The sequence below is a fragment of the Cuculus canorus genome, chromosome 27 (genome assembly GCF_017976375.1).
Source record: "Cuculus canorus isolate bCucCan1 chromosome 27, bCucCan1.pri, whole genome shotgun sequence".
Classification (NCBI taxonomy): Eukaryota; Metazoa; Chordata; class Aves; order Cuculiformes; family Cuculidae; genus Cuculus; species Cuculus canorus.
Genome location: NC_071427.1, coordinates 5,098,565 through 5,111,011, shown reverse-complemented (window position 1 = coordinate 5,111,011; position 12,447 = coordinate 5,098,565). Strand labels below are relative to the sequence as shown.

The following is a 12,447-nucleotide window of genomic DNA, read 5'->3' as shown; positions in this document are numbered from 1 at the left end:
TGTCACTGAAGGTGGTGGCAAAGCTCCCCCAGTACCCTCCAGTCAGCAGTTCTGTACAGCCAGCCCGGATCCTACCAGGTGACCTTACAAGATCGATTATGGAGCAGACAGTACTTTCCAAGAATAGCTGATAATTGAATAATTGACCTTTACTTCTTTAAAGAGTATATCAGAACATGGGCTGGCATTTTGGTCATGTGGTGTTTTCATAATAATATTTTATTGTTTTTTGCATGTGCACATGTGTGTGGTGTGTTATTTAGCTAATCGTGAATACATGTGCTTGTTTGTCTTACAGAGAGAAATATTCTCTAGAGCAAGACATTAGAGAAAAGGAGGAATCAATCAGACAGAAAACCAATGAAGTTCAGGTGAAACCTCACTTTTTATTGGTTTATCACTATTAGTTTTCATTTTAATCTAAAACAACATATGGGGAATTGAGCTTTCTTTCTTCTGTCTTTCCTTAAGTCGCTTCTGGGCAAATCTTTCCTCCTTTCATGTGATTTTCCTCTGGCTTATGGAAAGATCTTAATTTTCCTGTTCTCCATCAGAAATGTTTTCTTCTGATGCAGGTCACTATAAATAGAGGATGATATGTGAATAGTTTAAAATGTCTTTCTTCTTAGTGCTTGACTAACACTGTATTTTAGGACATCGTTGTTCAAAGACTATTGGCTTTGCTGATTAGGATAGCTTAATTACCTGTGTGTGGTGTCATAGTCTCTTTCCATCTTGTAGATGTGGAGTTGTTTCCTGATGTTTCACACAAGTTCTCGCAGAAACAAACCATGCGTGGGCAGGCAATAGCCTATGCAACATAGAAAATCTCCTGGAGTTTGCTTGTCTGTGTGTCTGTGTTTGATTGTTCCTGTAAGGCAACCCCTAAATGTCCATTAAAAACTCTGGGATTTTCTGCAGGAATTGCAAAATGATTTAGATCGGGAGACCAGTAACCTGCAAGAGCTAGAGGCTCAGAAACAAGACGCCCAGGACCGCCTGGATGAGATGGACCAGCAGAAAGCCAAGCTGAAGGATATGCTGAATGATGTAAGGCAGAAGTGCCAGGAAGAAACACAGGTGGTGAGTGGATGCTAATGCTGGATGTACTGAGAGTAGTGTCTCTTGTTGAAGGAAAGTGGTGTCTCTCGTTGAGGGCTTGTAGTGGTAGGACGAGGGGCAATGGGGATAAACTGGAGAGGGACAGATTTAGGCTAGACAGAAGGAAGAATTTCTTCCCCATGAGGGTGGGGAGGCCCTGGAACAGGTTGCCCAGGGAAGCTGTGGCTGCCCCATCCCTGGAGGGGTTCCAGGCCAGGTTGGATGGGCCTTGGGCAGCCTGAGCCAGTGGGAGGTGTCCCTGCCCATGGCAGGGGGTGGAACTGGATGGGCTTTAAGGTCCCTTCCAACCCAAACTATTCTATGATTCTATGAAATTCTATTTATTTAATGAATAAGCTGTCTGTGTTTATTCTTTTTTACCATACATAGCAATTTCCACAGAAATACACAGAGGTCCGAGAAAGGGTTTTGCTTTATGGTCATAAATGGGGGATTGAACCACTTGATTTTCAAGGGTCCCTTTCTGTATAAAATACTATAAACATTTATTCAACCTAATTAGGGTAGTTGAGGAGTGTTATACCTAACAGCCCACGGGCAGTGGTACGGATTGTGGTCACTGTGAACCTCATGTCAGTATTCTGAGTTAGAAACAGGTTTCCAGGGCATACAACTGTGAGTACAGCTAGGATGTTATCTTTGTGTAGAAACATAGGGTGTCAGATTGTGAAAGGAAGTGTACAAGAATAGTCATAGGCAGGCGTGTAGTTGCAACTCTTGTCAGAGTTAAAAATCACCTTTATAATATTTGATAAGTGTTTGAATAGAAAAGGAGACCGGTTCTGAAAACTACAAAGTAACTATAAGAAACACCTTTTAAATTACCTTTAGAGTTGCTGTGGTGTTTCTCTCACTTAAATTATTCATTAAGTTCTTGTTATCGTGCTTAGCAGTTGATAGGCTGCTTTACAACTTTCTATTATTTATTATGAATTCATAGTTTATTAAGTTACATCTATTTCAGATTTCACTCTGATTTTTGTAATATTTTGTTTCAGATTTCATCTCTAAAAATACAGATTCAATCTCAGGAATCAGATCTAAAATCACAGGAAGATGACCTTAATAGAGCAAAAGCAGAGCTGAATCGTCTCCAGCAAGAAGAGACCCAGCTAGAGCAGAGCATCCAGGCTGGAAAAGTGCAGCTTGAAACAATAATCAAATCTCTAAAATCAACACAGGAAGAAATAAACCAGGTATTCACTGTAGTTTATATGACTTTTTTTTTCCGCTTCTTGCAAGGTGAAGAGTTGAACATGAACTAGAAAGGTGATTTTTCAGAAAAGAAAGAATACTGATTGATTGAATAAACTTTTTTGCTTGGTAGGTTCCTTCCTGGTTTGACTCAGGAAAACTTCGGTGCTGGTGGGGGGAAAATGCAGCTATTTTGCAACAATACTTGATGAGAATGCAAGAGTGATAGGGTCATTGAATGCATAACCTACTGAAGCATTTTCCACTGCTTAGGCAAGAAGTAAACTTTCTCAGCTTCAAGAGAGCCACCAAGAAGTCAGTAAGAGCATAGAGGAATATAATGAAGCGCTCAATGGGGTTCACGGTGGCAGTCTGACGAATTTAGCAGACATAAGTGAAGGCCTTGGGCAGCCGGAAAGGAGCAATTATGGAGCTATGGTAAGAAAAAATGACTGCTGTTTACTGTATTTTATAGTCACTCGGTAATTTGCACTTGAGCTGAAGTTGTTAAGGTGTTTGTGTATTTGGCTTTTGGTATGTCGGCAAACACCACGATCCCTGCAAGGCAGAAATCCAGTACAAGGCAAGGCAAAGAGTTTAATGCTCACAGAAAAGCTAATTTTTAAGGTTTGGATTAGATCTTGTGCTAGGATCTTGTGCCTGTGTAATTCTGACGGTGTGGATATGTCAGCAAACTGTAAGGATGTACAAAACCAAAGAAAAGGTCACGTTCGCCCTTAGTCTCAGGAATTGGGTAGGGCTTCGTTTCCAATTCAAGTGATTTGGGTTTTTTTCATGTTTGTGTGACACCTTCTTTCGCTGGAAACTTCCCTTTATTCATATGTTTCATTCTTATTGCTGGAAGAAGCTGTGCAGATTCTGCTTTGCAGGGAGCTGTGTTTATTACAGACTTCAGTAAAAGAAGTTCCTTCCCAAAATACATAGGCAGCTCTCTGCTGCTTTAACAGTTCCAGCATCTTTGACCTCATTTATTATGTTTTCTTTTAATCGGTATTTTTCCCAACTCATAAGATCCTTTGGGTTCTTAAATACTTTCCCAGTCAGTTTCTTTTGGATGCCTACTGCTGATTTGGCTATTTTATAAATAACTATAAATCTCAAGATCTTTTTATTGAACCTGTTTCTTCGAATAGAAGAATTGCATAGTTGCTTGATTCTATTGCACATCTACTTGGTGCTTTCTTGGTAGGGAAACATATTTTCCAGAATCCTTGTAAGCACAAGATTAAGAACAACACCACATTGAGTCTCACGATCCTCAATCACGTTGGGGCTTAGTTTCTGTGCTTGCATGGCTTGCATAAACGTGATATTTCATTTCCAGTGGAGACTTCCAGATGTTTCTCTTATTTGCAAGCTTAAGAATTGCTTACTGGAAGGAAACTCCAGTCTGTGTTCATAGTAAATGCTTTAGACCATTGTGTCCCTTTCCTGTTTCTTAATTCTTCCTTCCTCTTCCTCCTCTCCCCACGTCCCTGCCTGCTGTTCTGAGAAGTATTCATTAAGACTTCTTCATTTGCATCTTGTAAAGGGAGGAGAGAAATCCCGCGCCGTTCCAGTGCGGGAGGCAGTGTAAGCGGTGGTGGTTGTTGGCTGTTCCTCACCTTGGAGTTGGTGTCATTGGTTTAGCTGTCATTGGAGCTCTCTTGTCCGGGTGTTGGGTGCACCCGTGGCTGCTGTGGCGAGGACTGGTTTCATCAGAGACCCAAACCAGACAAAAGATGGGGGTACAAAGTCCAAAGGAATGCGATGAGGAAGTTTCATAGCTTTAGTCTGCTACTTGTTAATACTGGATGTGATTGTAATGTGGCAAAGCTGTAGATTGCTCTCCAGACCTCTCTGTCCTCCCACGCTGGGGTGACTCTTCCTGCTGCGTTGCGCTTTGTGAAGTAAAAGCAGTGCTGGGAGCTTTAAGCTCGAGAGTGAGTTAAGAAGAAGTGATCTTGAGTATGGGTGCTCAGCAGTAATTTCTTGTGTTTGTAGCCCCTAAATGATTTGTGTATCCTCTCCTTTTAAGTGTTTTACCTGAAGCTGAGCTGTGAAATAGCTGTGAGCGAAGAATGTTTTGACAGTGCAGTGGTTTGGGGTTTAGTTTGGTTTTGTTATTTCAGTACTTGAAAACTGACTATATTATATTAATCTGAGAAACAGTTTAACCTTTTATTTTTCTATATCTTGTTATTTTTTGGTGCTCTGCCCTCTCGGGCTTTGTTTTTCCTTCTATTGTGTAATGACTTCTGCTTAAAAGCCATTTATTCAGAAAGTTCTTTAAGAAGTAATTTTTAGGATCATTAAACAGGAACCAAGATACCATAGAATTTCTGCTAAATGGGTAACTGAGCATTTTAATTATCGTAAGTTGCTCTAATGTTTCTCCTCTTAATTTTTAGGATGATCCATTTAAGAATAAAGCCTTGGTGTTTACCAGTAATACACAGGAATTGCATTCAGACCCATTCCATTCAGAAGATCCTTTTAAATCTGATCCGTTTAAGGGAGCCGACCCTTTCAAAGGCAGTAAGTGATCCATGCCTTACCCGAGACCTTGAAGAGTGATTGTTGACTAAATTACATTTTCACAAGCTTTTCTCATCTTGCTTAATAGTGGATAAAAACTGCTTTTTCTCTTCTGCATAGGTGACCCATTCCAGCATGATCCTTTTGCAGAGCAGCCGCCGGCTCCAGCAGGTAACAGCCCTTTTGATGATGGGACGGGTGTTTATAGCCAAATACAAAGATTTCCAAGGTTTCCCTGGCCACAGATTTTTGGTTTGCGTGTGAGAACTTAAAACCTGACAGGGTGTGGCATTCAGGATCCGTATGTTGATAAGATGCCTGTAATGCTTTAGTAAGCCCAGAACCTTAATATATACATGTACGTGGTCAAACTTAGTTAATACCCTGTTTAGGAGAGGTATCAGGAAGTTTTATCCTGTTTACCAAGTCATGATGTGTTTTAATCATTGAGTGTGAAGTGAAATGTAGAATGGTTCATTGTGGGGACAGACTAGGTGCTACATTCTATGTACTTTTAATGCTCCTTCTAGATCCATTTGGAGGTGATCCCTTTAAGGAAAGTGACCCCTTTCGAAGTTCTGCCCCTGAGGATTTCTTCAAGAAACAGGTGAAGAGCGACCCATTTACCTCAGATCCGTTCACAAAACCGCCCACTTTACCCTCAAAGGTCAGTAATTTTTAAATCTACTCATAATAGATTCTGTTACTATTGACAGGCTTATTGTCTGAAAGCTAAAAGGAGTGAAAGGTCACTAAACGCTTTTTTTCCTGACTGATGAAATACCATGGATTTTATTCTTAAAATTAAACATGGATTAAGGCAATCAGCAGTTTTTTCTTCTGTGGTATGACTGTAACTTTTCAGCTGACAACCCATTCTATTAGGTTTTTTCCCAACCAGCCTCAGCAGTTACTTAGCAAAGCATTTTCCGTGGTAATGATGTGTTCACCATGAAGATACAGTTAGGTGGATATTTGTTTTTCTGTGTTGGGAATTCCAGCCCACAAGCACCCACCCACTCACGCGGTTACCTCTGCTCCATCCACGTTTCTGTTTGTGCAGTCACATAGTGAATAAGATCAGGGTTACTGAGCCACCAGCACGGTGGAAGGACTGTGCAGAACACGTTTGGCAAACGTAGAGTCACAATTCTTAAGCTGTCATACATATGTGTAGTTGTTTTGGGGATGGATATGGATTTTCTGGTTTGGTTTTTCAATGAATCCTCTCCCTCGCCCTTGTGGCATTCACTGACTACTGCCACTTAAGTGTTAGAGCAGTATTCCAGGATTCATCGGTGGGAGATTTGTATAAGTCTTGCAACATAGGTTTGTACTCAGGTAACAGACTTTTCAGACTGCAGAGCAACTGTAAACACCATCTATTTAAAAAGAAATGATATACAGCCTCTCTGAATCCATCATAAGGGAAATTCCTGGCCTGAAATTCAGGCTCTGTTTAATGCCTGAACGCTGCTGTGTGTGATTTCTTATTTGGCCCTGGTAACTCACACCGCTTGTATTGCAGTGTGATGCGCTTTCCCCTTGAGTGTGTTTCACCTGTAGGTATTTGATAGCCTGTTCAAGGCTATCAGTAGCCAAATGCACTAACAATGCAAATTGGGTACAATCAATTGATTTGACCCTGCTGGGTGTCCGCTGAACAGTGGTCTGAAACAGGAAATAATCTGTCTTAAAGCAAGAGGTTTTGATATGTATGGAAAGGCAAGTGCACAGTGCAGCCGAAAAGTAATTATCTCTATCTGTTCTTGTTTAGCCTGACCCTTTTGAAAGCAGTGATCCTTTCACGCCTTCCAGTATCTCTTCAAAAGGTCCAGGTAAGGAGGAAAAATTTTCTTGTGAAGATGCTTAAGGAGATGTCTCTTTATGAAAGAAGAATGAAACGTAGAAGTTGACACTAAAGAAGGTGTCTTGTGAACTATTGGCACATACTGTCCTATGTTCCTGATAGATTATGAAGATTAACTCTTCACATACACTATGTACTTCACTTTTTCTTTTTAGTTTTTCCTCAAAAGAGCTCTTAGCTATTGTTTTATGGAGCTTTCTTTTCATATTTCATACCACGTCCAAACGCAAATGTTTTTTAATCACCTTCATTGACACCAAGTCATTCTTCATAATTGTTATTTTAAATAACTTTTTCTTTTCCTGTATCTGTTTCAGATCCGTTCGGAACGCTGGATCCATTTGGAAGTGGTGCTTTCAGTAGTGGTGAGGGGTTTGCAGACTTCAGTCAGATGTCAAAGGTAAAGGTTACAAGGAAAACAACTGTCCTTTTAGAAACTGATGTATAGGTAATTGTTTCTAAGCCTGTGATATGACTAACTTTTCAGCTGACAACCCACTTCTGTTAGGGTTTTTTTCCAACCAACCTCAGCAGTTACTTAGCGAAGCATTTTCCGTCCGTCTTGGGTACAATGAAGTCTTACTGAGAGCGGAAGATTCGACAGGAATAAATCAATTTTTTACGAACATTGTTAAATACCAGAGGAGGAAAAGAAATAACTTTTAGTTTTGACTTGTAAGAAAAGGTAGTTGTTCCAGATAGGAAGGTGCTTCAATGTTCAGCTTTCCTCTGAGTCCTGAAGTCTGCTTCTTGGATACTTCAACGCTTGCAGAATCCTGACTTGTTCTTAAGCTTCTCCATGAGTGCAGGGAACCAGAGGAAAGTGGAAAACACGGTGTGCTGACATTTCATAGCTCTTAACGGAACTGCTGTTCCCTTGAGTTCTTGGCATAAACTGAGTACTTAGGGTATTCCAAATGGACCTCTGTCCTTACCACCTCCTCTGGATCAGTCACAGCCTGCTGTCAACTTTCTGAGACGAAATTTGCAGTTGACATGAGTTGTACAACTCTTTACGCTTAGTTTCTCTATAACAGTTGGACATTGTAGATTAAATGCTAAGTAGAAAACAGATTTGCATATGACTGGCTATAAATTTCTTGTGTTTGTTCTGACCGTTCCATGGTTTCGTGGGGCCCAGCTCTCCGCTAGATGGCACTGCCTTCTCAGCTAGTCATGGCCACGCTTGGATTGGAAGAGTTGGCCAAGGGCCAACTGCCAGCCTTTGCTTTGCCTACAACATTCCTCTTCCTGCATTTCAGAATGATAAATTTCCGTGGATGGCATATATTTTTTGTGCCTTTTTTAATCAAGAGCCACCTGAATAGAGGAAACATTAAAATCGTGGCTTGGGAATTTAACCTGAGCTTTTACAGAGAGACAAGTCACTGTGTGTGACTTGGAGAGCTGTTTTCCAGGCTTTTACCATGCTGCAATCCCCTGTGTTCGTCCGATTTCTGTAATGGTGCTGTTCATGAGAGGCAAGGCCTGGCTCTAGGGGCTGGTCATTGCCAGACTGTAAAAAGTAGAGTTTTACTTCCTTTTATTTTTCTCACCAGCTTTTTGCTAGGACTAAAAGTTCTACAAGTACTTAAGGGATTAAGAGCATGAGTACTTTCAGAGTGTTAATGACGTCCTAGCACCTCTGCCAGTGGGCGTTAGCCGCTCGCACCACTGACACAGTTCTGTAACCCTGTCCTCATTTTTTGAAGTTAATGCTTTTACTTAGCTTGCAGCTTTCATGACACAACCGATGCTCTGCACTGTGCTTACATCCTTTTTCTGTTCTTTTTTCTCATCTAGTCAGTAGCTTCAGACCCCTTTGCCTCTTCTTTTGGAGGGGTGGGATTCTCAGATGACCCTTTCAAAAGCAAATCAGACACACCAGCGTTACCACCGAAGAAAAATATCCCTCCACGACCCAAGCCACCCAGTGGTAAGGAGGTTTTCTTTTTTTAGTAGCCAGTTCCCCCCATTTTCTATATGTTATTGGTCATACGGAGAAGTTGACAGACTTCTGTCTTATTGTCTTGTATTTCAACCACAGAGGAAGGTATGAGCCGATCAGTAAATTGGCAGAAAGTGTCAGTACACCACACTGCAACTCTTCAGATTAGAAAGCAGATGATTAGGGAGTGGTACGACAGATCTGTAAAATCACTTGGGGCAGGAAAAAACAATTCTTTCTTTTCCAAATAGGCGACAAATGACATTAATAAATGGCACCTTCAAATTAACAGAGGCTTCACTTTATACAATACTCTAAATTTAGGCTATTCTTTTTTTGCCAGAGAAAACAGTGAATGCAAAAAAATTTAAATGGGCTTAAAAACAAACTAGGTAATTCTTAGAAGAGAAATCCAGAGGGCAGCAGGGTCTATGAAAGCCAAAGTACTCTCTCTGACTCCTGTGCTGCTGTGCGCCTGCAAGGGAGTCTGAAGTACGGCTGTATCTTGACCTTGTTTTGATGTGCTTCCTGAGGCATCTGCCACTCGGTACTAACAAGCCCAGGGTATAGTCTGGGTGGACCTGTCCTGATCTGTCCAGGTTTGATCATTCTTGCTTTCACACATTGCTGCATTAATGAAATCTGAATAACTGGCTCATTCCTCCTTGAAGTCCATTCTGCATGGAAATTCTTAAAGTAGGAATCTCCTGAATTGAAAGTGAGGTCTTGTTTAATGAAGCAGCTTCTGCTTGTTTGCCTTCCCTAGAGCTGGTTTTCAAAAGATTCATATAGCGGTGAAACTGTTTTAAGAACTGAAGCCATGCAGAGCTGTTGGTTTCAAGTCTCCTTTTAACAGCAGTGGCAGAGTTCGGTTAATGCTGGCAGCAAACATTTAGTTGGCTCAAAAAAAACCACCCCAGCCTGGATTCTGCTTATGAATATAGTCCTGCATCAAACGTGAGTCAACATTTCGTATTCTCATGTACCCACTGACAGTCTGGGAAGCTTAATACATGGGAAACAGGTTCTTTATTAATATCTCCCTGTCTAAATATGTGGATTGTCTGCCTTTCTGCTGTTGCATTTTGGAGCAGAGCATGCACCCTGCACCCATCCTGTTTATAACAGTTACTGATGATGTGGCTGGTTTTGCAAACCAGTTGTGCTAGAACTGCCTCCTTGGGTAATGTGAAAGGGGCTTTCTGCTACTGGGGTGCCCTGAAGATGTTGTTACCAGTCATGTACATTGATCCAGGGTCTGGAAAATGTTCGCTAATACAATAGACTTACAAGCAGGCCATTGCAGCACCACTCATTTGTTCCTATTGCTTAAGAGCTGTTTCTGCACGTGCTGAGGTTCTGTGTAGGTGAGTATTGATGAAATTTGTCAGGAGATGCTCTAGGACCAAAGTGGGCTGTTCCGTGCTTGCTTCGTGTCAGTGTTTCTTAGTGCTGAGGTCATGGAGAGCCTTCAGTAATTAAACACCCCATAATATGTAATGTTGACAAATATCAACTGATCGAACACAAATGAGTAAAATCAGAGATACAAAAGCTGAAGGTCATTGTATTTACAGGTATAAATGGTGGGGTTTTTTCTTTACTTGATTTTCAAGGGAAGTGTGTAGGTGGCCATCTTTTTAAGGAATGCCTACATAAAATAGTTTAGTGTTTCAAGGGCCTGTATTAAGTCAGATGAGTCAAACATATACTAAATACACCCGTATTATCTATTTAATTTGGTTTATTTCCCTTTCTTGCTCAAACCATGATTATTCCTAGCAATTGCAGTATAGTAGAAGCAGCAAAATGGAGAGAACATACTGTAGGATTTACTCCCCTGCATGGGGGGCGGTTGGATTCACGTCTCTTCGTTCCCTCTCTTGTACATAATGAGGAGTTTGGGAGAACTCTTAGCTTTAGTTCCTTGTTTTGCATTTAGATGTGTGCACTCAGCCTTTAATCAATCCTTTCAAAATTTGTTTAACTGTGCACCCTCCCCTCTTCTCGGGAGAGACAACATTTGTGAGGTTCCGCTGCTCTGCCAAAAGCAAATGTTGTTATGATAAAATAGACTCAGGAGGAAACAAAGCAGGGTTTTTTTTTAAAGCAACCAAGCCTCATGTGCTTGTGCAGTTACACTCCTCCCTTCCTTCCACAACTAAGGCAATCTGCAGTGGTTAAAGCATGAGAAATTATATAGTAATAAACTGCGATTCTAGCAGAGATACAGGCGTGCAAATATGCATTTGAAATGGGAACGCTGCTCAGAAAACAAACAACAGACAAGAAACTTCCGTTGTTTCTTACCTTGCTCATTGGTCTGTTTAATTAAAAAACAAGTAGGTGATAAAGATCTTGCTGCAGGATGGATAAATGCTCGTTATTACCAGACAAATCTGTAATTTGCCTTTCTGTGCCCAGTTTGTCCTCCTTTTGGTAAAACTACTGTTTTGGGGGGGATTTTTCATATTGGAAAGTACTTGTGTGGTTTTGCCTGCATTTTGTTAGGCAGGTGCGATGAAGATCCAATGTGAACCTTTTCCTGTCCTCAGTGCTCTACAGTCAGGTAGAAAATACTAAAAAATACTTCTGCAGAGCACTGAAAGCTCTCCGATGTCCAAATTGTTGTTGATAGGGGAAACTAGTAAAATCCACCAGGGATTGTTTCTGATTCAGTGCTTTTTTATACGCAGTTTTTAGGAGTTTTGTGACTTGCAAGCATTGTCTGATCAACCACTGAGGTGTTGCAGAGTATCCTGGCAGGTTGTGGTGCTTCCAAAGTTTGCTACCGTTCCCATGGTGCCCACGTCTCTCTGTTCCAGATGGATGAGGGGTTGTGCATCAGGTCTGGTTTCTTCATGAAGCCAAAGGCAGAGCAAGGCTTTGGGACCAGAGAATCGCCACAGACACAGCCTCTGCTCACAATTTAGTGAAGGTCAAATCCAAAGACCTTCAGATGTTCCTACAAAAACCTGTAGAAGATGTAGTTGAGATCAGCTGCTGTAATGTGAAGGCTTTGAGACAGTGGACTTACTGTTGTGCCTCAGGGAACTTCCCAGCTGTGTCAGTAGCAGTGGTGGTCATTATCCGGCCCAATAAATCCTGACTTGTTTGCTGGCTGCTTGTAGAGCAAAGATTGGTTGGTGGGTTTGGATCGTTGGTTGGTTTTAGTTAGTGTTTATTTTTTTTCCAAAGCTTGGACATGGAGAAGCAGCTGTGAGGCACTGGCTGGATGAGCAGATACTTCAACTGAGAGCTGTCGGGCTGTTAGGTCTGGCAAGGATAGGAAAGCACCGTGCGGCATGGACCAAACACCCCCCCAAACCCTTATCTTTCCCTTCTCAAGAACTAAGGTTAAGAGAGGGGGTGACAACTGTGAGATTATTTCCTTGAAGTTGTCTCTGAGGCTGAATCTCAGGCTTATGCTTGCTGTGTTCCTCGTAAACCATTTTTCTTCTTTCTCACTTCTTTTTGAACCAAATTCTTTGAAGATCTTTGAAGTTACAGAGCCTTAAACTGATCCTTGCTTGGTCCAAGAGAAATTTCTTCTCTTTGTGTTTCTGATTAAATGCTCTTCTGTGTTTTTTCAGTATAATTATTTAAAGGGCAGAATCTTTAAGAGAGAATTGGAGGAGGCTAACAAAGCAGCGAGTGAAAACAGAGAATGACAAGGGGTTTCAGGAGCAGCAACCTGGATACATCATCCATCAGAGCTCCAACAGATCTGTGAGATACAAAGAGTCGAAAAATCAGTGTCTCTGTTTTCTGCCTG

The 12,447-nt window shown here is 41.3% G+C and overlaps 1 protein-coding gene across 6 annotated transcripts in view; it reads left to right on the top strand.

Annotated features, from left to right (window-relative positions):
* The window catches only part of EPS15L1 (epidermal growth factor receptor pathway substrate 15 like 1), a 43,327-nt gene that overhangs the window by 12,597 nt on the left and 18,283 nt on the right, over positions 1-12,447 (top strand). For 5 of the 6 annotated variants that reach the window (XM_009562804.2, XM_054050109.1, XM_054050112.1 and 2 more), the window contains 10 exons: positions 299-371; positions 922-1,083; positions 2,121-2,318; positions 2,590-2,754; positions 4,728-4,854; positions 4,975-5,025; positions 5,385-5,521; positions 6,632-6,692; positions 7,042-7,124; positions 8,528-8,660. In XM_009562804.2, coding sequence (XP_009561099.1) covers positions 299-371; positions 922-1,083; positions 2,121-2,318; positions 2,590-2,754; positions 4,728-4,854; positions 4,975-5,025; positions 5,385-5,521; positions 6,632-6,692; positions 7,042-7,124; positions 8,528-8,660 — 1,190 coding nt within the window. The remainder of the gene's footprint in view (positions 1-298; positions 372-921; positions 1,084-2,120; positions 2,319-2,589; positions 2,755-4,727; positions 4,855-4,974; positions 5,026-5,384; positions 5,522-6,631; positions 6,693-7,041; positions 7,125-8,527; positions 8,661-12,447) is intronic. The other variant, XM_054050113.1, reaches the window with a different exon arrangement.